The 23414-nt window shown below is 57.1% G+C and overlaps 7 protein-coding genes across 7 annotated transcripts; 4 read left to right on the top strand and 3 right to left on the bottom strand.

Annotated features, from left to right (window-relative positions):
- Window positions 1–169: 169 nt before the first annotated feature.
- Window positions 170–1079, top strand: GGS23DRAFT_602792 (N-terminal nucleophile aminohydrolase; the record flags this gene model as incomplete). Its single annotated transcript, XM_051519376.1, has 2 exons — window positions 170–273; window positions 392–1079. 2 exons carry the CDS (start codon window positions 170–172, stop codon window positions 1077–1079), a joined length of 792 nt encoding a protein of 263 aa, XP_051375167.1.
- Window positions 1080–9723: 8644 nt separating this feature from the next.
- Window positions 9724–11851, top strand: GGS23DRAFT_593203 (uncharacterized protein; the record flags this gene model as incomplete). Its single annotated transcript, XM_051518011.1, has 4 exons — window positions 9724–10462; window positions 10542–10604; window positions 10660–11186; window positions 11252–11851. 4 exons carry the CDS (start codon window positions 9724–9726, stop codon window positions 11849–11851), a joined length of 1929 nt encoding a protein of 642 aa, XP_051375166.1.
- Window positions 11852–12945: 1094 nt separating this feature from the next.
- Window positions 12946–15152, top strand: GGS23DRAFT_602790 (HSP20-like chaperone; the record flags this gene model as incomplete). Its single annotated transcript, XM_051519375.1, has 2 exons — window positions 12946–12958; window positions 14374–15152. The coding sequence occupies 2 exons, from the start codon at window positions 12946–12948 to the stop codon at window positions 15150–15152; spliced, it is 792 nt and encodes a 263-aa protein (XP_051375165.1).
- Window positions 15153–16753: 1601 nt separating this feature from the next.
- Window positions 16754–17786, bottom strand: GGS23DRAFT_593201 (glycoside hydrolase family 17 protein; the record flags this gene model as incomplete). Its single annotated transcript, XM_051518010.1, has 2 exons — window positions 16754–16950; window positions 17039–17786. 2 exons carry the CDS (start codon window positions 17784–17786, stop codon window positions 16754–16756), a joined length of 945 nt encoding a protein of 314 aa, XP_051375164.1.
- Window positions 17787–17814: 28 nt separating this feature from the next.
- GGS23DRAFT_272406 (uncharacterized protein) lies at window positions 17815–19304 on the top strand. Its single transcript, XM_051512453.1, has 2 exons — window positions 17815–18583; window positions 18716–19304. Exons 1-2 carry the CDS (start codon window positions 18224–18226, stop codon window positions 19058–19060), a joined length of 705 nt encoding a protein of 234 aa, XP_051375163.1. The 5' UTR covers window positions 17815–18223; the 3' UTR covers window positions 19061–19304.
- GGS23DRAFT_593200 (uncharacterized protein) lies at window positions 19201–20803 on the bottom strand (the record flags this gene model as incomplete). The annotated part of the gene is made up of 3 exons (XM_051518009.1): window positions 19201–20347; window positions 20428–20584; window positions 20653–20803. 3 exons carry the CDS (start codon window positions 20801–20803, stop codon window positions 19201–19203), a joined length of 1455 nt encoding a protein of 484 aa, XP_051375162.1.
- Window positions 20804–21058: 255 nt separating this feature from the next.
- Window positions 21059–22701, bottom strand: GGS23DRAFT_272366 (glycoside hydrolase family 53 protein). The gene is made up of 4 exons (XM_051512452.1): window positions 22275–22701; window positions 21783–22178; window positions 21416–21716; window positions 21059–21310 (listed from the first exon to the last, which is right to left on the bottom strand). Exons 1-4 carry the CDS (start codon window positions 22577–22579, stop codon window positions 21263–21265), a joined length of 1050 nt encoding a protein of 349 aa, XP_051375161.1. The 5' UTR covers window positions 22580–22701; the 3' UTR covers window positions 21059–21262.
- Window positions 22702–23414: the final 713 nt, after the last annotated feature.

Here is a 23414-nt window from a genome sequence, read left to right as displayed (position 1 = left end):
CCCGCCATCGCTTGGAAGCTGCTCACAGCTTTCTCTCGAATCCGATATCATCTCGTTCGATTATCTCAGCCCCTATTCGGCCGTGCCAACATCTGATTTCAACATCACTCCTCACGAGCAAAGAAACTCGAAGTAAAATACAATACAACAAGGACTGCGACCGGTCAGAATGGCCATGTTCAGCCAGAACTCGGTCCTGGACGGACCCAGCTACTCGTTCGCTGATGCTCCTAAAGATGCTGTCGATGGTCTGCGAGAACATCGGTTTGACCCGTAAGATACTGCCACATTTGTTATGCCTTGCTCAGGCCAGACCGTTCTTCCTCGATCGAAACGAACGGCCACGCGCATGGATAGAATACCCCGCTAACGCCCGATCCGCGAACCGCAGGTACACCGACAACGGCGGCTCAACCCTCGCCATCGCCGGCGCCGACTTCGCCATCATGGCGGGCGATACCCGGTTGACGTCGGGCTACAGCATTAACACACGATTCGCGCCCAAGGTATTCAAGATTGGGGGCTCAAACTCGTCGCAGGACGACGCCAACATTCTGCTGTCGGTAGTGGGGTTCGCGGCGGACGGTGAGGCGCTCAAGGAGCGGCTTGACGCCATTTGCAAGATGTACCGCTACCGCCACGGTAAGCCCATGTCGGTAAACGCGTGCGCGAAGCGCCTATCAACCATCATGTACCAGCGACGCTTCTTTCCCTACTACGTGTACGCCATCCTGGGGGGGCTTGACGAGGAGGGCCGCGGCGCCGTCTACAGCTACGACCCGGTCGGCAGCTACGAGCGCGAGCAGTGCCGCGCTGGCGGTGCCGCCGGCAGCCTCATTATGCCATTCCTCGACAACCAAGTCAACTTCAAGAACCAGTACATCCCCGGCAGCGGTGTCGGCCACGACCTGAAGGAGCGTGAGCGCCTACCCCTGCCGCAGGACGAGGTCGAGGCCCTCGTCAAGGATGCTTTCGACTCTGCCGTCGAGCGACACATCGAAGTCGGCGACGCCCTGCAGATGGTCATCATCACGAAGGATGGCATCGAAGAGAGAATCCTGCCACTGAAGAAGGATTAAGCGGCGGAATAGCCTAACAAAACTCCGATGCGGAACGGGCAGCTATGTACAGTATCATCATACCTAGGCAACGGGGTCTCCAGGCGTCCGAATTCATCATGGTTCATCCACAAAGTTCTGGGCCGTTCAGTTGTTGCATGCTTTACGATGTGATCAAAGCTCTCTCTCTCTCTCTCTCTCTTCCTCGTTTCCATCTCATTGTAAGGGACGACGATATGTCCATTCGGACGTTACGGAAACCTACAGGAAATGTTACGTTTCCAAGTGAATAAGCCTTTGATACAAAAAGGGGCAGATAAGTTCGTTCACTATGATAGATATATATCTCTAGCACACTGACCCCTACTCCACCAAACTCCCCAGCACTTTTGCATTCGTGCATTGGCAAATGAGTCTGGAACATCAATCAAGGCTGTTTTAATCGACGCATTTTAACCATCACCTACAACCTCGCAACTCTTCCTAATTGATTACCAGAGAGACCCCAATAGTGGGTTGGTAAATACATACACAGATACACATTCCCCAGAATACATAGCATCTATATTACCGCACCCGTGTTACGATAATTCCCGCAGGCGTCCAATTCCTCCCTCATCATCACTGCCGGAGTGGGTTTTGATGCAATGCACATGCCCGGCATCTCGACGACGGCTACCCCGCCCGGCCACGGAGACCAGCGACAAGCGGCTTGGATGGCAGAGTCTCTTGGCTCTAATAGGATCCAACCCTCTACCCTATACACCACGCGCAGAACAGTTCGGCATGTCGCGGGGTAAGACTCGTACGCCTTCCAGCTGCCGGATACCTCTATCATGCCCGGAGCCTTCCTACGACGTCTAGGCTCCTGCAATCAATGCATGTCAACGTACACCCACCATCGAACGACAGATGATGCTTACAAGATCCCATCCTCCACTGCACCGGACCAGCAGACATGTGGACGCGAAACCCCATTCCGGTGATGGTGATTGGCTCAACAGCATCTCGGCTCCCTATGTAAATACGGCCAGAGGCCCCCAAAAGCAAAACCATGGCCGAAGCGTTGCAGGCTATGAGATCCCGCACACATGATCGGAACAGGTAGCTTAGGTACCCGGCGACTCCCGGAGGGGGCGATATACGGTCCGAGATAGCGCAAGTCAGCAGGCCTCCACACTCGACTATCCCCGAATCCTTAGATATGAACGTGATCACACCACCGCTCCGGGACGACCTTCCACGCGACGTCCCCAAACCTCTCGAGGGGGGACATTCTTCGCTAAAGCTCACTGGCTTCCGGCCTATAAGATGGGATCCCTCCGCGCACTCGCATCCGGCCGAGCCGAATGCAGCCGAACGGACGACAGAATCTCTGATAGGACCCGGAGCGCCCCGTTCCTTCGTCTAGGGCGGTATTCCCAAACGTGCTTAGAAGTTGCAGAAAGAGCCCCGAAATAATCAGAATGACCATTATTGGCCAATTCGAGGCCGCCAACAAGACGTTATGGCCACGATGGCGGGTCGACCCGGGTATGTATCGCGATACTTTGACAATTGAGGGATTCTATAGGCTATGTCGCGCTTGAATAATAGTAGATTCGGTTGAACGGGAGTTGTCACGGCGAAACTAACTAGCGCTGTCGTGCGTTCGTCCAGTAAAGGCAAGGAAGCCTAGCCCAAATTCTACCGGCACAACCTTCTACACGAGCATGCTAGGTAATGAGAGTTGAGGGCTTGGCGGTTTGGTTCACAGCGCAAAACACATGATACTTTGGAACAAGTCGAGAAGATAACGTTGGCCTGGCACAGCGGTCCAACACCAAGATCCAGTTGCTTGTCTAAGCGACATTCGCAAGCGCTTCCTATCCGAGGCGCTCCCCCCAAGCAACGGTTAAACAACGGTCGGTTCCCACGTGGCCACCGCAGTGCGTTCCAGCTAGGCAGCCCCATTGATGCCGAATCAGGGGCAGGCTCCTCGCCATAAGATGAGAATTTGGTAGCTGTAGGTAGGTATATGGGATGAGAAGTGTGGGGATTAGAAAGGAGCAGTGCGGACATGGAGGGTCCGAAAAGCGTTAAGAAGCTTTCGAGGAATCTCCGAACACAACTCCTAGAACCGAATTCAGACCAGCCCTGGTATGCCCAACGTGAGCCGTAGTCACGCCGTAATGCCCTAGCAATGCGCCCAGCCCAAACGATGCAAGATGGGAGAATTGCGACTCGGGCGTGAGTTTCAACAATTCATGCCGCAATAAGTTTGAGGCACCTGGCCCGCTTATGCTTATCTAATCACAGGGGAATGAAACCTACCTGCCTAGCGAGAGCGGTCCCGGATCCAAGTCTAGGCAATCCCGCATTCCTATACTACCTGTAGAAGTTAGAAGGGCCGTAACCTCTTCACCTACACACTATGCCTACACACTATGCAAGTCGTCTTGCGCTAGGGATTGCCACAATGACACAACACAAGCTTCAAAGACTAGCGGGTTGGGAAGTACGACAGATGTAGCGGCTCGGATGACAGGGAAACCGATAGGACGGTATGCAGTAGCCGGCGGAGCAGCAAAGATGTCTAGAGCCACGTCGCCCTTCGACGAAAGTTGCGGTCGAGAAGCATGCAGCAGCCTGGTGGGGGTTTCTCCGAGGGGACTAGGAGACGTCTGTCTCAAGGTCTCCGATAACGCTGTTCGGCATCGTTTCGAAAACTCTGCAAACCACCTAGTCGGTTTGGGTGGCAGGCCAGGATGCCATCTACGCTAATACCGGGGCGAGCCGACTTATCGTCAGAGAGCTCAGTGCGCAGATCACTTCCCAAAACGGGCCGACGTGAACTCGTATTTACCTATCTCCTCGGTTTTGCTGGACTGTCGAGCATTGGGGGGGCCAGCTGGGTCTGACGGCCGGCAGGCTTCTAGAGTTGGGACAGTCGTTCGTCGAGGGAATGGCCGGCGTTAGCGGAGAGAGTCTGGGCTGCGTCAACCGGGGGGGCGAGAGACGATCGGTCAAGAGCGCAGAAGGGCCAGAGTCATCCACGACCGGCCGGAGGACGTAGGGTGAGAAGGCGGATATACAAAAGAGGAAAAGTGAGGCTGAGCCGTGCAACCGCAAGGTTGGGCAGGGGATTCGTCGGCAGATTCAGTCTGGCAATCGCGTTCGCTGATCCTTCGGACTCCACGAGACACATCACAATCCAGTGTGAGTCCCAATCCCCCTAGCCACAACCCGGTCGACATTTTGCCCTTTGCGAGAAAGCTGCATCGACCCAGCGCCAGAACCCTACACACGTCCTACAGGTCCTACAGCATCCTTCCGAACATCCTCGCGGCCATATTTCGTCCTCCTATACACACATCCATACAGCTAGCGAGCATTAGTGCCGTCTTGGACCCCATACCTGTAGTCCGTTGCAGTGGAGGCCACGACGCCCTACCACTTACACGTTGGCCCTCCCATACGATGGATCCATGTGCGCTCACGAATACATCCACACAGGAAAGTCGCGCACCGAATCCGATACCTCCCAATACCAGGTATCCGACGTCGCTAGCCCTATCAGGCGGGTCGACGTGAGCGCCCCTTTAAGGGGGGCCATCTCACGTTAGACATATTTCTGCAGGTCGACGGACGGGAAACGTTCTGGGCCTTCAGAACGAATTGTGGGTGCGGTGAATATATCCCACATACCTACCTCAGCCTCTACGGTCCCTACCTATAGGTACCTACCTAACCCATCATCTACACACTGCTGCTTTGCACCCATCCCGTCCCGTCCCATACATCCATTCCGTCCCATACTTGCCTACGCCTCTGGCCCACCCGGACTAAAATCTCCGTAGGGCCGAAAGGGGTATGGATGTACCTACGTAGGTAAGCAATGCCCTCTGACAGCAGGAACCGCAGGCGATCTCCGTTAGGTATCTCTTAGTAGGCTTTAACATCCCTAAAGGTTACCTACGCGAGAGCAGGTATGGGGGAGGTGTCCGCGCGGATTCGAAGCACACGATCAAGACGGTCAAAATTCCGCCGATTACACATGGAGACGCCCCACCGGGAAGGAGATTAGCACTTGGAAGCTTTCCCACTTGGCTGGGCCACAAGCAAGCACAGTAGAAGCAACCTTGGCCTGCAGGCGCAAGCGCCGGAAACCCAGACAACCAAATGCGAGCGGCAACGAGATGCGATGCGCTACTAGTTTGGGCGGCAGACAGGCATCACACGGGTGTGGCGCCGTAATGTAGACACCTACCTACCTGGTATCTCTCACGCCTCTTATACGGGCATATAGTTGAAGCCCTTGTAGATGCCTAACGTGGCACCTAACCTAGAGCCCACAGGTGCCCACCCAGGTACCTCCTATAGCCCCTAAGGTCTCGAACTGGTAGGCGATTCGCAAGTACGCGAAGGCTTCACTGCTACCCAGGCAGGCAGGTAGGTAGGTAGGTACCTGATGTAGCAGATAACCGCATACATTAGGTACATGCTCCAATGCTGGTAATGCCTAATGCTGCAGAGGCACCTCATAGGCGCCGCAGAGAAGGGGGATCGGCATGCTCGCTACGGCCCCCGTGGGTGTATGTACGGCACATTACTGGAAAACACACAACCATAGGGTGCCTCCTGGCAGCAGAGGCAACGGACGGCGTCAGACCGATGGCCCGGGACGGAGAGAAGAAGCATAGGGATAATAAGGAACGTGGGTAGAACACGCTGCCCTCGAGGCACCTCACCACCAGGGAGGGCAGCCACCTAAAGCTATGGGGGCCTGGCAGGCTGGATCGCCCTCACTACCTAAAGGTATGATGGTAGAAGGGGCAACATGCTATGTAATATGTGGCGAAGGAGTGGTTGGAGGTGGAGGCTGCTGCATATACATGCACGATGTATCTCACCACGCCAGCCTTCGATGGGACCTCGCCGGACCGGGGGTGCGGAATAGGGAGGGATACAATGTGCGTCTAGGTACCTACCTACCTAGGTAGGTAGGTACACGCCTAGTGTCTGTCTGCATGTAATATACAGACACATCCTGAATCTGTAATCCTTGGAGGTTATGGTAGTCGGGTAGGTAGGTAGGTTACAAGCAGGCACTTAACCCCCCCCATCCCCGGTCCTCCAAACCGGCGGTCGGGTACCCGAGTACCTTCTCACCTCCTAAGCTTCCTGGATAGAGGTAGGGGGGTAGCATTATAGCATAGTACTATTACCTACGGTAGGTATTCTACCACCTCCTATCCTGTCTCCCTTGAATACCTCCTAATACCTATTCTCCTCCTAGCTTCTGCCCGCTCGCAGCTTCAACATCAAGCACCCCACGCGGGTCTCACCAAATATGCATGCATGTACCTATCTATTAAAAGGGCACCCGGTCTTATCTTTTGGCTATCGAATGCTGTTAAGCTTGGAGAAATTGCGGTTGCTGATCAATAACCCTACTGGGTTATCCGCCTACCGGGTATGCATGAATCGACGATGTGCCGCGTGGTGTGTGAGTTTTAAATACCTAGGTACCTACCTCCCAACCTACCTACCTAGGTACCTCTATGGAGGGGATCTCATAAAAGAGGTACCCCAAGGTGCTCACCTACCTAGGTAGGTAGGTACCTAAGTACCTAAGGTTGGTAGGAGGTACCTATGAGTACCCATATAGCCCCGTTGCTTGGGTGGGCGATTCCGCTTCCGCTGGGCGGAAGGAGGCATCTCGTGTTACACCAAGCCTTGGGTTGGGCAGTTGTACGAAACAATGGAAGGCAGGCGGCACCTACCTTATCTCCTAGGCAGGCACGTAGCTCCCCGAGTACCTAAGTAGGTACCCTAACCTAACGTACCCTGCCCTCTCCAACTGGCCGCCTCCTCCTATCCCTTCCACCCCTGGTTTTCATGCTAGAAACGCTCAGTCCGAATATCGCAAAATGGTGTCTGTCGATCTTGCTTCGGTTTATGGGCTTATGGCTTGAGCACGACGCTGCATAGAAACCAACATGCTTTTTTTTTTTTTCAATGCAACGCCGCCCGGTCGAACGCACGATGCCCATCAGCTTCCTGCCCTCTCACCCTGTTGCGTACAGGCTACACGCGTACGTAGGTTGCGGCGACGAAAATCCGCAGGCGTGGCGGACGGGAGCAGAGCAGGATGGGCTGGCGGATGGCAGATTTCTGGTGGCGGACAGCGATCACTACTCTTTTGCTGTGCAGTAGCGTGCGCTGATCTCATTGCCCGCATTCGCCTCCTGTTTAATTCGGCGGCGATGTTGCAGAGTTCGCGAAAGGCCAAGCGCTCGAGATTTCATCGTCGACATCATCGCCCGCTAAATCCAAGGATCAACCCTCTCCACAGCGACCAGGGCGACGTGGGATCAATGGGAAAACACCAATTTCCCCGATTCCAATCTCGCCAATCCGACAAGAAAGTCGATTGCGGCTCAGTCCGGGGGCCCGGGCTCCCATTTCATCATCATGGCTACCCAGGTTTTTGCCGATCGGGTCCCCAGATCTCCCATCCTCCACCAATGCCCTTGTTAGGAAATTCAATCCGCGTGGCGCAGGAGCCAACTCGCGATTAGCTGTTGACCGTGGTGCTATCCAGGTGAGGAAGCCCAGCTTATTGTCGCTCCCCAATCGCGCTGTGGTCTCGAGAGTCGAGAGCGCCCGCCCCGTCGTGTGTCGCCCGCCCGCCACTCCGTGTGCCCCTCGCGCAGTCTCGCTGGGTAGCCAAGAGTCGGCCCTCCTTCTAATCTAGATGGTTCTACTCACTACTACCGATGCCTACGACGCAGCGGGTCTCGCTACAGGCATCCCCCGTGTGCCCTTCGCGGGGTACAGCGGGTTGCACGCGCGAGAGGGGGGAGAGTCATCATTAATGCTCCTATGTGCGTTAGGGGTGGCATTAAATTGCACAAGAGGCCTAGCAGTCGAGACGATCAATACCTACCTATTTGCCCGCCTCTCCTGCGCCCTCTCTGTCTCTCTGTCTCCGAACCTATCCCGAAGGTGATTGGGGCGCCGCTCCGCTCCGCTTCGAGCGAAGCGAGTCCTGCGCGGATCTCAGGTTGCTCTCGCTTTGTGCAGAACTGGATCGGGTCTGGGGACAGCCGCACCCGGCTTGCGCGGCCGACGCAGGAGTAGACCCACGAAGAGCCAGACTCCAAGCACCACTGTTCGTGACGGGGGATCGACATCTCATCCCAAGGAGCCTCCATCGAACAGGTCTCCTTGCTGGAGGCCCGGCCAGACCCTTTGTGGCTGAGTGAACCGGGAAATGGGACGTGTCCTATCAGACGAGACCAGTAACAACTACCTAAAATCTCGAGAGACTCATGGGTCCCCGTGGACCCCCCAAAAAAGAATAGTCGCAGGGTCTGGTGGCAAAACTCGGCGCCAGCGAAACAACACCGGTTGACTGCGAAATGCCATGCCATGCCATCCCTCCGTCCCCAATTTTCGTTTCCCTCCTGCTAGTCTTCGTCCCAGGCCCATTGGCCGATGTTGCTGTTCCTCCTACGCCCCAACGTTCTGCTCGGCTCCTGTCGTTTATCTAGGCCACCCGCTGTGATACTTTGTCGACCCCTGGGCTCTGGAGCCGGGATGGTCTTGCATTGCCTTCCACTTGTCTGGTTCGTCGTCCGCTCCTCCTCAGTACTACCTACATAGACTTCGGGGTCGTGCCTAGACAGGCTCGACAGGACCTGGCTTTTAGCCACCTGCATTGCCGCGAGTCGTTCACTTGCAGTGTTTCCTGAAGTTGTCTCATGATGTTCGCCCTCATACCATGCTGCATACATGCCGAAGGAAAGGGCAAAGATTGTCGTTACATAATAACTGATTCTGCTTGATGCCCTAATGACCGGGATTGCCAGAGGTCATTGTCGGGCCACATGGGCATCTTAATTAGCCACATCGTCTAATATTCTGGTCTATATTCATACCTTCTCTCGGCCGGGGCTGAGAGGGAAGCTACCCTTTGAAATTGGGTGGTGACAAGTACTTGGACTTTGGTTTCTCTCGGCAACACCTCTCTCTCTCTCTTCCTCTCTCTCACCCTCACACACACACACGCACTCCCTCTCTCTCCTTTCTATTCGGGCCTTCGTCCCAGGCAATAGACATACGAACACCCGTAATCGCTCCCACCAGTAGTCGAAAATCTTCTCCCCTTAGGAGCCCGCTTCTCTTCTGTCCTCTCCAATTCTCAATAGTTTATCAACCCAATAGTCTATAACTTTAGATGCCACCTTCTACGTTTCTCATTATTCACGATTAGTTTACTTTATGAAGATAGATTCGAGCGCCTCAAAGTCCGTACGTGCAAGCGCTACGCCGTAGTGTCGCCGGAAAGATACGCGAGTCGCTTATTCCTCACTGATCTACTCCTCCGTTGAGGGGCCTCCAGATCTCGGTCAAGACCTGGTCGACAACCGCCCAGCCCTCGTCGGTCCGCGCCACACCAAGCAAGACTGTCACTTCTTGTAGCCCGGTGGTCCTGGGAATTTGAACAATTTAGGGTTTACCAGAAGCTTTGTTACACCCTGTATCCCGAAGAAGTACTAGCAGAATAAGCGTGCTCGAGCTTTTCGCGGGTTCGAGGAGATAGTCGCAGATTTTTTTTTGGCACCCGAGCTCCTCCTCTCCGTCGTCGAATACCTGTATCGGTCAGTGGTAAGGCCAAATGGAAGATGTCCCGCCGCCCTCGGCGGCAAACAGCGAGTTCGCAACCATGGGCGCCGTCAGCGGCACCCGTCAAGGACTTTCACGAAGCGAAGGGTACCCGCCACTACCACAGGCTCCCGGTTCTACAAACAATACCGTCTTCCAAAACCAGTATCCGCAACTCTACGGGCCCTCTCTCCATCCCTTCTCGACCCAACTTGACATGACTCATGCCCAAGGACCGTCGCGCCAGGGCCCGTACAGTATGGCCGCGATGGGCAACGCACTTCCGCTGCCTGGATACCGGCCTGGTTATAACCCGGGACAACCGCCGCAGAGATACAACCCCGGCCCGACATCAAACATACTTCCATCTATACCGCAAATGGCACAGTTCGCAGGGCCACCGGGTATGGCTCAACCCTACTATATAGCCCAGATGTCTCCGTTCTACAATGCCCACCTATCGTCGCCTCCGCAGCATCACCAGGCCGTTCACCAAACGAACCTATCCCCGCGACATAACCCGAACTATTACTCGAACCAAGTCGTGCTAAACTCGCCCCAACATGCTCTTCCCGCGGGTTACTATTACCCCTCGTCCAATCAATTTCCGGTCCCACACTCAACGATTCCGGGCCAGATGGCTCCGGGACAGTTTCCGCCATCGGATGACACAAAAAGTGATCATAGGGGGGCGTCACCATCCCACGGGTATGATCAAGCAGGCGGGGTTACGGGCTCCGCTCGAAGTGATAGTACGTCAGCCCGATCCCGAGTAGGTGTCCTGAGGTTTATGTGGTGGCTACTAATAATACCGGCGCTGCCGCTCTTCAGATTCGCTAGACGCTCGTTCTAATAATGTCGTCCGCGGTCCCCCGCGCAAGCCTCGACAAAGCGGTGAGCCTCGGTGCGTCCAGATCGCGGGCAGTTTAGCATGCTAAAAGTACACCAGGCCACGCCATCTGGATAGGGAATTTGCCGCCGCAAACCGATCTTATGACGCTGGTGCGTCACGTATGTAAGGAAGCACCGGGCCTGGAGTCGCTTTTTCTCATCTCGAAGAGCAACTGTGCCTTTGCGAATTTCGGTGACGAACAGAGCTGCGCTGCAGCCCAACAGAAACTCCACGACTCCAAGTTTCAGTCCGTGAGACTAGTTAGTCGGCTTCGAAAGAGCACGGTGGAAGGAGCTTCCGGACAAACGGCGCCAACAGGTCCAGCAGCAGCTTCATCAAGCGGACAGAACATAGCAATAGCCGAAGCAGCGAGAAGTGCTCGAGTAGATTCATCAGATGCCGCGATAACGACATCGGAACGCCGATCGGAGACTAGAAATACGCTGGGGGGCAACACTAGCGGGCAAAAAGACAAATTCTACATACTCAAGAGCCTGACAGTGGAAGATTTGGAGCTAAGCGTCCGGACGGGTGTGTGGGCAACTCAGTCACACAACGAAGAAATACTGAACGACGCGTTCAAGGTAAGTATATAATACCGAAGACGCATGAAGCCTTGGGTCTATATCTAACAAAAACACCGAAATAGGCGGTCGATAACGTGTATTTGGTATTTTCGGCGAACAAGTCGGGAGAGTATTTCGGCTACGCCAGGATGACATCGCCTATTAACGACGACCCGGCCGCGGCAATCGAGTTTGCGCCCAAGGCGCAGACTACGGACAGTGTAAACCTGCCTAAAGCTATCCCGACCGACGCTACGGACGACTGCCCGAGAGGACGAATCATTGACGACTCGGCCCGGGGAACGATATTCTGGGAGGTAGAGAGAGACGACGTCGACGCAGCAGGCTCGGCAGAAGAGTCGGACGATTCGGCCAGCGCGAGGGGCGGGCAGGAGGGCGAAGGGGGGCCTACGAAAGCATGGGGGAAACCGTTCAAGCTTGACTGGTTGTCGACGACGAGACTACCGTTCCACCGGACGCGCGGGCTACGAAACCCGTGGAATTCCAATAGGGAGGTAAAGATCGCGCGGGACGGGACAGAGCTAGAGCCGTTAGTGGGCAGGAGATTAATCGGGCTGTTCAACCGCGTACAGAACGCAGCGCCGGCACCGGTGGGCAGTCGGCCAGGAGTGCCGATGGTGGCGGGATACCCTCCGCTGCTTCCCTCGCCGTACCGTCAATGAGACGAGGACGGGATTGGGTATTAGCAGCACGAAGGCAGGCAGGTCGCGAGAGTGGGAGGGAGGTGGCGAAGGTGCCGGGGTAGCGTCGGTTAGTTGTGCTGAGCATGACAAGCGAAGTCAATCTAAGCGACTTATACGACGACGACGACGTGCCGTTGTTGCGTATCCGTCATCTTCCTTGTTTTGAGATGATGGACGTGGCGGTCCGTGATAATGCAGCAGTATAGCTAACCTACCTACATGGCGGGCCCCACCGCGACGCAACGGTTGCAGGACCGTATAGTAAGTATTAATAAGAAACACGGGTTCGCCGCGGCGAGGACGACGGTTGTGATGATGGAACGATAGGTAGGTGGTTATTAGTTGGGAGGCTTACCGAGCGAGTCGGTAGCATTTGCATGACGAGTTTACTTGCGGCGACGTGCTAATGCTAGTTTGGGTGCAGGGTGCGTCTCTTCCCTGGACGATCACGACTATCTTTACCTCGCACCAAAAGTAAGGGTAGCATTTAGTATAGAAACCCGCGTCGGATCGGCGAGCCGCCCCCCCTACCACGCTTATGTCTCGTATACCTAGGTATAATACAACACATATATACACACACACTCTCTCTCTATATCTACCTCGGTCTCGGTCTCTCCGTCTCGCCTCGCCGTCTCGCACCCTCGATCTCTTTTTGCCCGGGGCCCTGGACGGTGCCGTGGGGATTCATGCAAGAAGCATATAAACGATGCGCCGGTGGGTAGCTACTGCGTCATAGCTGCCGGGGGAGAAGCGTAGCATTGCAAAATACGAACGGCAGGCCGACGTCATCGGCGGAGAGGCAAGGATGGCTCTCTAGTTAATTATTGCCGTCTATAGGTACTTGGCCCAATTTCGACTTCGCGTGCGCATTCGAGAAGTTACCATTTCTGTCATGCATGGCGGGGCGACTGGGGAGGGGGGAGGGGGGGTTACACGAACCGGATACGATATAAAATGCATTAGGTAGCTTGGGTTATGAGTAGAGGTAGGTATGTGGGAGGTACCTACCTAGGTATGTACTATATATGCATTAGTATGAGTACAAGGTAGAGGTAGGGTTCGTTCCAAGCATGCACCATCATAGTACTCCTACCCACCCCTAGGAGGCAAGGTACCTTGGGTAGTAGGTTAGGCTAGGTGCCTAAGGTACCTAAGAGGTGGTGCGTCTAGGCAAACGTCACCAGCACCGGACTAACTCTGACGAAAGGACGTTCGGATGGACCTGCCCACACCGACCCAGGAAGTACCATTACGTACATAGCATTATACCACCTACACGGGTTAGGCGGGCAGGTGCCAATGCACAGCTTATTCGCGAGCAGCTCCCTGCCTTCTCTATGAATGAGTTAACATGTGTCTGCGCGGGGAGGTGCGAGGCGAACTAGGGCGGGTGGGTGACGTCACGGCGCGCAACCCGGCCGGGATACGATCCCCTGCCAAGATCGATGGGCTTAGCGGATCTGGCGAGCAGGAGACGGCAGCCGGCGAGAGAGGCAGAGGAGGCAGATGGCACGTTACTAGTGCCAGCTAGCAGCAGATTTCCCGGGCTTCTTCCGAGGCTCGCCGTAGGGCTGAATAATCCGAGTCGGACGCGCGCTTCTTCTTCGGCTTAACTCCACACACTACTCCTATACACAAATTCGGTCGGTGGATGCACGGACCACTAGCCCGCTCACCCCTTTCGCCCAGTTTCCATTATCTTATCTGCAATAACACGTGCATGTACTTTCCGGTCGCAGGCGCCGTAGCGTTCATGTACAGAGTACACATTTTGAAAGATCCGTACCTGAGGTAAGCGCAAGTACCTCATAACCTACCTCAAATGCATGCCTAGGAGGAGGTACCTCCTAAGGTAAAGGTCCCACGTCTTATCGAACCCGAACCAAGAGGGGTTATACTACCTGCCTAGGTACGTAATGTACGTAATGCCCATGCCTATGCACAATGTACCTACACATCTACAGGTAGGTATTCGCTCTCCTCTCCCTCCGGGTTACAGGCAGAGCGCGGAAGCAATTTCAAAATCGGATACTTTTGCACAAGCGACGAAGAATCAAATGCTAGCGAGAGATGATATCCGGAGCTGGTTGCTTGCTGAGGGGTGGTGGAGGCGGAGGTGTGGTCGGTAAATCGCAAGCAGCTCTCGTCGAATGTTCTGGTCGATTCTCACCACCTCGCGTGCCGTCTGGAGACATCTCCGTCACGACTTGAACGACAACAACAACGAGTCACGCTATACCCCGCAACACACGCAATCGCAGCCGGCGGAATCGTCTGAAATCTTCTAGATGCCTTTAGCTCCTTCCAATGAGTATCCGGCACCGTCTCGTCGAGCCTGTTCTCGAAAATGGCAGAATGTGCTCGTTCCACGACCACGCAATTATTTAAACCGCCTTGGACATCGCCAGGTCTGCTCCCCTTCTGCTCCTCAGATCAACAACAATCACCAAGACAACCAACTGCCTAGACGCAGATAAACCGGCACATGAAAACCTCAGCCCACGCTCTGGCAAACAGAGTCAGACCACACAGAATCATCACCAAAGCCCTCACTCCCATAACAACCACCTCACTTCTCAACAAATCCAACTTCCACACGCTCAACACCATGTCGATGTTTGGCCCCCGATTCTACGCTCCGGCTGAGCCCAATTTCACGGGTCTCTTCCGTCTCATCGATGACTTCGACAAGTATGCGCTGCAGAACAACGGCACTCCGGCCCAGCAGGGTGGCCGCCACCACGGCCGCCACATCCAGACCTTCACCCCCAAGTTCGACCTGAAGGAGACGGATGACAACTACGAGCTCCACGGAGAGCTGCCGGGCATCGAGAAGGACAACGTCCACATCGAGTTCTCCGACCCCCAGACCATCGTCGTCCGGGGCCGTGTCGAGCGCACCTACACCTCCGGCACGCCCCCGCCCGGCCTCCTCGAGAAGGGCGCGGACGAGGTGAGCGGCGCCCTTGCCGAGGCCCCCAAGGAGCCTCAGCACGACAAGGCCCACCAGCCGACGGTGGAGGACGAGGCCGAGCAGGGCGCCGCCGGCAAGACCGTCGCCCAGACCAAAGCCCAGGGGGAGCAGCAGCAGCAGCCCAAGCAGCCGCTGCAGAAGTTCTGGGTCTCGGAGCGCAGCGTCGGCGAGTTCTCGCGCACCTTCCAGTTCCCGAGCCGCGTCGAGCACGACCAGGTCAGCGCCTCGCTCGACAACGGCATCCTGAGCGTCGTCGTGCCCAAGGCTAAGAAGTACGAGGGCCGCCGCATCACCATCAACTAAAAGGCGAGACGGAGCACACCCACGCAAAACAAAGGCTAGCTTCTCTTGTACAACAACTCGCCCTTCTTTTTCCCACTTATTAGTTCTCGTCTTCCGACAGCAACCCATGGGCGCTGCAATCGGTTTCCTATAATCTTTTACGTCAACTGACCACTCCCCCAACCCTCCCCTTCTCGTCTTGGGGGGGAGTAGAAAGGGGGAGCGTATGCCAAGCTTGACAAGACATTACGAACTCACGACCTTGATGAATCTCGTTCGTTAGACGTGTACTTACCGTCTCGTCGCCCGAGACCGGAGTCGATGGATGGATTGACTATGGAAACCTTTCCCTCTTTTTTCTTACTGCTGTCACTCTCCTCGCCTCTCTTTTCTAGCCGATCGTGACATTGGCATGGGATGGGCCGATCGAGGCAGATTGTATCCCAACAACGGACTTGCGGTTGAGACAAAAAAAAAGAGTTGCAGTTTTTTTTTTCCCCCTCTCCTTTTTCTCGAGTGCAAGGAAGGAGTGTACAGGTAGGGGAGAGGGAGGGTTAATAGTCGCGGGCAGATTGTATGACTAGGTTGAGGTAATTAGCTAGCTACTTTCACGTTAATCCAAAAATTTCACACAACCACTTCAGTATAATACTTGAGTGACTAGGGAAAGGGAGAGTAGAGCAGGGTAATTTCATAATGCGTAGGCACTTAAGAACCCAGTGTGTGTATACTATGTTAGCCAGACCAAGACTGATAGTTGGCAAGTTGTCAACAGCCGCTGCCATCCTATTCTCCTTTCAACGACTTGTCGCGAGCGAAACTCGGCCTCCGGGAAGCAACTCGAGTGGCACCCGTCGGAAAGGGGCGAGTAGGAACACGGTCCCGTCGACGGGCGGGATCCTGCATCATCTACCCGGGCCTGCCTTTCAGCCCTCCCAGCATAGTTCCGAATCGGGTCCGGGAGCGGACAGGGGCGTACGGTCGCTGGTCCGTGTTGCGGCGGCTACGGCTTGCGGAGAGCTCTATAAAGCTAGCGAATAGTGGGATCAATGCAATGCGATAAAGACGTCTGTGGTCGATGCGTTATAGTAGAAGTTCCGATAACAGGTTTGCCGGATATGAACTCAATGCCAACGCCGTAATGACATGTCTCCCTCGATACTAAGGCGGAGAATCGCCAGAGGTACGTTCTCCTGTGTTGAACACGGCTCATTCTCCCCCATTTGTAACGTTCCAGAGACGGGAAAGAGACGTGGTCCGCCTACAACTCGCTCCGCACTTCGATGGGAAATCCCAACTAGGGGACGAGAATGATGGAAAATAAAAAGTAAATGGCAACAATGTCTAAATGTGTTTATGAATTCGTAGAGTCCAAGTAGGTAGTCGTATTGACAGCCCCGCCCTTGGGGGTCTACCTAGATATATCGGTAGGTATTAGGTAGGTATGTCAGTGCATTCCGGTCCGAAACACACAGCACACACCTACACGTAGGTACATACAATCTATCCCAGTTGTCTCTCTACATATATCCTCTTTCCCAGGCCATTATTCCACGGGCAACGCCTGCACCCCGGCGGCCCTCGAACCCGACCGCTGCATCGCCTCCGCCTGCACGCGTCGTCTAGCAGGTGAGGTCGAACTTGGGCGTGGCGCTGTCGCGCGGCGTGAGCGCGAAGGAGAGGTCCGTCTGCGCGGCGTTGGCGTCGACGAGCGTGTACCAGAACACGGTGCGGTGGCCGAAGAGCGGGCAGCCCACCTGCGCGTAGTAGCGGTGCGAGTTCTCGAGCGAGGCGACCGCGTCCCGCTGCTGGGGGCCGACTGCGGGGGAGGGGGGGGGGGATTAGCTGGGGGCACGTCGAGAGATAAAAGTGGGATAGGGAAAGAAAAGAAAAAAAAAGTAACTTACCGCTCGGCCAACCGGTCTCGGTGACGAAGACGGGCTTGCCGCGGGCGACGGCCTCGGTCTGGGCGAGGGCGGAGTGGAAGTTGTCGACGGCGAGGTCGATGGAGTTGGGGCGGGTGGTCTCGAAGTAGGGGAAGCCGTTGTGGCCGAGGAAGTCGGCGGCGGCGGCGACGCCGGCGTTCTCGGGGAGGACCCAGGCGGTCCAGGTGTCGACGTGGCCGACGGGGACGCGCCCGAGCGGCGTGCCGCGCAGCCAGTCGCGCAGCCAGCCGATGTAGCCCTCGATCTCGGCCGCGGTCGCGCCGACGCCCGCGCCGTTGGCCGCGCCCTGCGCGCTGCTGCGGTACAGGTCCTCGGACCCGACGCTGATGCCGACCACGCGCTCCGCGAAGGCCGGCCCCAGCTGCGCCGCCGCCGCCAGCAGCGCGTTCAGCTCGTTCTCGTACGCCGCGCGCCCCGCGCTCGCCCACAGCCCCACCAGCACCCGCGTGTCCGTGTCGACGGCGGCCCGGAACGCCTCGATCGGCGCCGCCGCCGACCCGCACTGCACCGCCGTGTACAGCCGCGCCGCCGTGAACCCGCCCCCCGTGCCCGCCAGCCCCCGCGCCCGCTCGAACAGCGCCCGGAAGTCCTGGTACCCCCGGCACGACCCGTCGCTGTTCGTCGCGCCGTAGTTGAAGCCCTGGATGTTCTGCGCGAGCGCGCCGGGGACCGCGGCCGCCGCGAGGAGGAGGGACGGGAGGAGCTGCATGTTGTGCTGAAGGGGGGGGGGAGGTTCTGCTCCTCGGAAGGGGAGGCTTGGGCCTTTTCGATCGCAGGTCGGGGGTATATGATGCGCTGGCAAGTCGGTAAAGAAGGGATAGGCGGAGGGTCGCTAAGTTGGTTCAGGGGTCAGCGAGTGAGATATGGTTAGATAGATCCTGAGCTCTCTGGCGATGAGAACGGTGTGAGAGAGAGAGGGAAGGAGAGGACGCGGCCTCGTATTTAACAGATCTAGCGACGGACATGCATGAGTAAATAATACACCGCCACAGAGACGTGGACTCGAGAAAAGAAATGTTACACGTCGAAAACTGCCGACTTTCGGGGATTCTTTTTTCTTTCTTTCTTTTTTCATTTCTTCCGTGTCTCTCTCCATACAGTATGGCAATCTCCTGACCCCCAGCGTCTCTCTCTCCCTCTTCACACATGCCCATATTACACACGTCGATACATGCGCCCGTCGATAGCCTAAGCGTCCGGCGAGTTGGGAGGGAGGCGAAGGGCGCTGATTTGCAACCCGGCTTTGCGCTGGCGGCGGGCGAGGCTCGTATTCTGCTCTCTCCGCCACAGGGCCAAGAAGTTCGGGCGCATCCAGGAACGGATCGATCGGATGCGTCCAATGAGGCGGTGTCGCCTCCCCAAGAGAACGGTTCCCTCCCCCCCGATCCGGCAATCGATCGGCGGCGAGCCTCCAGGGAGGGGGATGGAGCGGACGCCGCCGCTAAAGCGAATAAGGGGGAAAAGCGACGTCGAGGGGGAGAAACGCCAACACCTACCGGTACGCACGTACGTTTACCCCTTTTCCGTGTTTGCCCAGGCACAGCACGGCACGGACAGCCTCGCCCAACAGCCGCCGCCTCCCTTCCTTCTTCCCCGTCTCGCCAACCGGCCGCCGACCCGTCGTCTTACACACTCTAGACTTCATCAATCGCTACGGCTTGCTCTCTGCAAGGGCGCCCCCCCGCGTTGGACGTACAGGCCGTCACACGGGGGCCGACGCGAGTCAGCCGGGGGGCCCTAGGAGACCAGCCGCGCGCGCGACTGGGCCGGGCTAGACCTCGCTCGGCTCGAACGCCGCCCACCGCATGTGGGCATGCATGTTGGCCACCGCGAGTGTACGGAGCCGTCGCACCGCGTCCCAACACTCGTCGGCCCACGGCGGCTCGCTCCCGCGGCATGCGGGTTTCCTGGGCCTTCTGCTGCTTCCCGCGCGCCGAATACGTGCCTTCGAGGGATAAGATGGATACTATGCGTGTAATGTAGGTATGCATGCAGGTATTAACAAGTAGAATATGCACAGGTCGCCGCCTCGCTTTTACTCTGCCAACCCCTTGTTGGTTGGCACTCAAGCTGAACCCAAACCAACCAACAAAACAAACAAACACAAAACGAGAAACCATGCTCTAAGTCTCTGATGCCGTACTCCTCCTCGGGCTCTCGAGCGGGCTCACCGTCACGGGGCTCACCGCGCCTCCACCGCCGCCCTCAGTCTCCTCGCTCTCTACTCGCCCCGCGCGCGACCCGCGGCTCGGGGCCTCCTCCTCCTCCTCGCGCCACACCGGGCTGACGGGGGAGACGAGCCCGTCGGCATCGGCGCCGGGCGGCCCGGACACGATGCTGAACCGTGGCATGTTCTCGTCGTCGTCGTCGTCGTCCTGCCTGCTCGTGTCGTCGTCCAAGTCTTCTTCGATCGGCGACACGGGCTCGGCCGGGCCCTCGCCGAACGCGGCCCCCGGCGGCACGCGGTGCTCGCTGGCGGGCCGCGGCAGCCTCGAGGCCGCGTCGCGCAGGATCGCCGTCGCGCTCGTCGGCGTGCTGCTCGCGCTGCTCGAGGCCGGCGGCGTCGGGACCTGGAGCGCCGGCGCGCGCGGCGCCCAGCGGTCGCTGCCCCCCGCCGGCTGGCTGCTGATCAGGCTCAGCCGCTTCACCGTCTCCGCGTCGACCGGGTGCACCGCCAGCGGGTTGCTCGCCGACGCGAGGGGCCAGCTGGGCCGGTGGTGGTTCTGGCTACGCGCCGCTGCTGCCGCCGCTGCCGCAGGCTCGCCGCGCCTGGCGCGCCTCGCTGCCACCGGCGCCGCATATGTCGGGCTGGGCTGCTCGTAGATCGCGGATAGCGGCCGCAGGAGGCTGCGGTGGGCCGTCCTCACACGCGGCCGGGAGGCGGCCGCAGCCGCACGCGGTGCGACGTCATCGGCTGGGGGACTCAGCTTCGCGGCCGCGGGAGCGGCTGCTGCGGCCCCCCGACGGCGGCCGCGGTACCGGAAGAATAGCACGGCCCCGGCGACGGCCAGACAGACGAAGGCGACGACTCCAACGACGGCCCCCGCTATCGCGCCCCCGGGCGCCGCGTGCGACGACGACGACGCAGACGGCGAGGAGCTCGTTTCCGCCGCCGTATCGCTGGCTCCTGTCGCTGTCACCAGCCCCAGCGGGTACGGGAACATCTCCCCGAAGCCGTGTGACGTCTGGCATTCGACGTACGAGAACGTGGCGCCCTGCTGGTCCTCGGTGAGGAACGCGTACGAGAAGCAGTACGGGCTCGTCGAGGGGCTAGAAGGCGAGGGAAATAGTTAGTACCCTTCCTAGGCGTCTCCCCCCACACCGCGACTCCTTATTGCCTTAGTACTGACCAGCATAGCGTGTGCGGCCCGCACTGCTCGAGATTGGGGATCACGCCGTAGTCGGCGCAGGTCGTATATATCGTCGCGACGCAGCCCTCGATGCCGGGCAGGCAGCAGCCGCGGTACCTGCCGACGTTCGTGCATTCGTATCCGAAATCGCAGCTGACTGTCCGCGGATTGCGTTAGCAACATCCAAGGTTCCGCGCGCCGCGTAGACTGCAATCGATGACTTACTGGTGCTGGACGACGTGTATCCGCAGGTATCAACTCCTAATACAAAATCGGCGGTGCCCGGAGCGCTCGCCGGCGTGGTCGCCGGCGGCCGTTCTCCAGCGCGCGCCTCGTGAGGATGGGCGGTCTGGATAGGGGTTCTGATGAGCGGCATGTCAGATTGCCGAAGCTGGCGATTATGCCTGGGCTCAGTCCGCGCGCACATTCGGGGCGGTCGAGGGGGTAGGCAAGTAGTAAGACACCGGGGCCCGAACAAAGGGCCCTCAAAATATGCACGAGGGGCGGATGGGACTCGGGATTCGCGGGGGCGAAGCCATTCGGTAGACGCTCTTTGCCTCGAACCCGAAAATGTTTGCTGTGCGCGATCTCTTACTACTGTGCCCTACTACGTTTTACTCTTTGAGTCGGTCGTTTGCCCAAGTGCGGGTAGTCTCACAAAGGATAGGTCAAATAGGCAAAAAGAAGCTCGTGGCCGAGGCACATTGGCTGTGGTAAACTACTCAAAGCCTTGATCGCATCCGTTTCGTGTCCCTTTGCAAGATTTTTCGAGGGTTTAAAACTAAAACCTGTCACTATCCTCCCGTCTTTGTCCCGTTGAAAAGCGTGGCGGCCTTCAGATCGTTGTGAAGACATCGAGGCTAGACAACTCTTTCCCGGGCCACTGCAGCCAGGGGGTTAGAATAAAGATTCTCTCACGGGTCCAAAAGAGCCGGGGGAATAGATCACGGGGCCGACTACTAGAGGCTTGGAGTAATGCTACACGTACCGAGAACATTGTGTTGGACTCGCATGATGACCCAAGTCCCTGGTTGTTCATCCAAGCAGGTTCCCAGTAGAAGATGCCGTTGCCGTTCTTCACACCAGCCACGATCTCGGCGACCTTCTTCACGAAAGTAGTCTGGCCTTCTGCCGAGAAAGGGATGCTCTGCACGTCGCTGGGGAACGGGTAGGCGGGGGATCTACACGAAGTTGGCCAGTTTATTTCGGCAACGACTATCTCCTTACCCCAGGTGTTCGCCATGTTAGTAAGGCTCGACTTGAGACTCGAGAGCGTCGCCGCCGAACCGCTAAGTAGTCGGTTAGTCGCGAGCTAACCCTCGCCTTAGTAGTGAAGTCGACGTTGAGACACCTACTAAAACGGATAATATGAGACGCCCATCATGTCAAAGTCCGAGGCGGTCAGAGGACCCGCGGCGAGGGCGGATTCGTACCACCATTTCTGGGTGTCCCAATTCCACCCGTTGTCTAGGTGGATCATGATGCGTGGTTTAGGGGACAAGTTGCTGTCCTTAATGCCCCAGGCGGCGGAGTGCAGAAGTCGGGCCACGTTGTAGAAGTTGTTCGTCGAGCCCGTCGGGAGCAGAAGGCCAGATCTGATTTCATTGCCGATCGAGATAATCGTGGGCGAGATTCCGGCCGAAGCAAACTGGTTCGATACGTCTAGCGTGTAGTTATACAGCTTCCACGCGAGATCATCGATGCCTGTCGGCCAGCCCGAGGGGATCGCCTGTTGTCCGGGGTCGGCCCATCTGAAGGAGAGAGGCGGAGTCAACGCTATTCAGCTTCCCGCGCCTACCTAAAGGCGCCTATACTTTTGTGGGAAAAGAATAGGCTATGCTACTCACGTGTCGCTGTAATGGAAGTTGAGATAGACGTCCAAACCAGCAGCTTTTGCCCGCCGGGCCAGCTTCAAGTTGTAATCTACGTTATAGTTGCCATCTCCCGGGTTGACCCAGATTCTCTGCCGCACCGTGTTGACGCCGCTCTCCGACAGTATCTTCTCCAAGGGCTGCGTGCTTCCGCTCGTGGTGGTGTACGATATGCCGGCTTTTTCCTCGACTATGACAGACGACCAGTCCACGCCCTTGTACTTGAGCGCAGCTTGCACCAGCGCGAGCGACGAGAGCGCTAAAAACGAGCAGAGCCTCATGCTGGGTTCAGTCAAACGTAACGAACGGGGGCGGATTTGGGAGAAGACAGTCGTGAAGTAAAGGCTGTAAAAGCCTTATGTTGGCGATCATGCAGACCTTGCTGAATTTATGTCTATCCTCCGAGCCTCCCCAGTCCCCCACCCGCAAGGGCTACCGTGAATACTAGTGTGAGAAAATCAAGGCAGGAAATACATTTGCGGGGAGCGTCCGGTGGGATATAATATCGTCGAGCAGAACTCGCCAATCATGGCTCGGGTGGTAGAGTTGCCATATGGGGAATTGTGCCATCGTAACATGCCACCGGGAGGGGAGCCCGCAGTGGTCTCATGCCGAAGATGCCTCGATCTAGGATGTTCCGTCTCTTCGTGAGTGGCTGTTTAATTATTTTCCCGCCTCGTGGATGAACCCATAACGAACACGGAGAACACGGAGGTTGTATGGGATGAACTCGCATGATTGGTTGGACTTGGGCCGGCTGGCAGAGGAGACGGAGACGGGAACACGGATAGCCTATCAGTGCGGATGTGAGAAGGACGAAAATCCGGGGGAAAAGAAGATACCGGCGTCGTAAGAAGATTGATCCGTGTGTCCTCTACGTTAGGTACATGATAGTCTGTGCCGAGGTCATCGCAGCTGTACGTACGTCATCGCCATCATGGCTCGGTACCAGCAACGCCAACAACGCACGTAGGGGTTGCATGAACCGAATCGGCAGGTATCTAAATATAAGAGTGCCTGCACCCTACGATGGGTGGGCAGGCATATAAAGAATGGCCATGCCGGCCCGGGTTTTGCAGATACCAACAACAATGAAGTTACCTTCGTGGCAGCGAT

The sequence above is a fragment of the Durotheca rogersii genome (assembly GCF_024521655.1).
Source record: "Durotheca rogersii strain YMJ 92031201 chromosome Unknown GGS23scaffold_3, whole genome shotgun sequence".
Classification (NCBI taxonomy): domain Eukaryota; kingdom Fungi; phylum Ascomycota; class Sordariomycetes; order Xylariales; family Xylariaceae; genus Durotheca; species Durotheca rogersii.
This window is presented reverse-complemented; position numbering and strand designations above follow the sequence as displayed.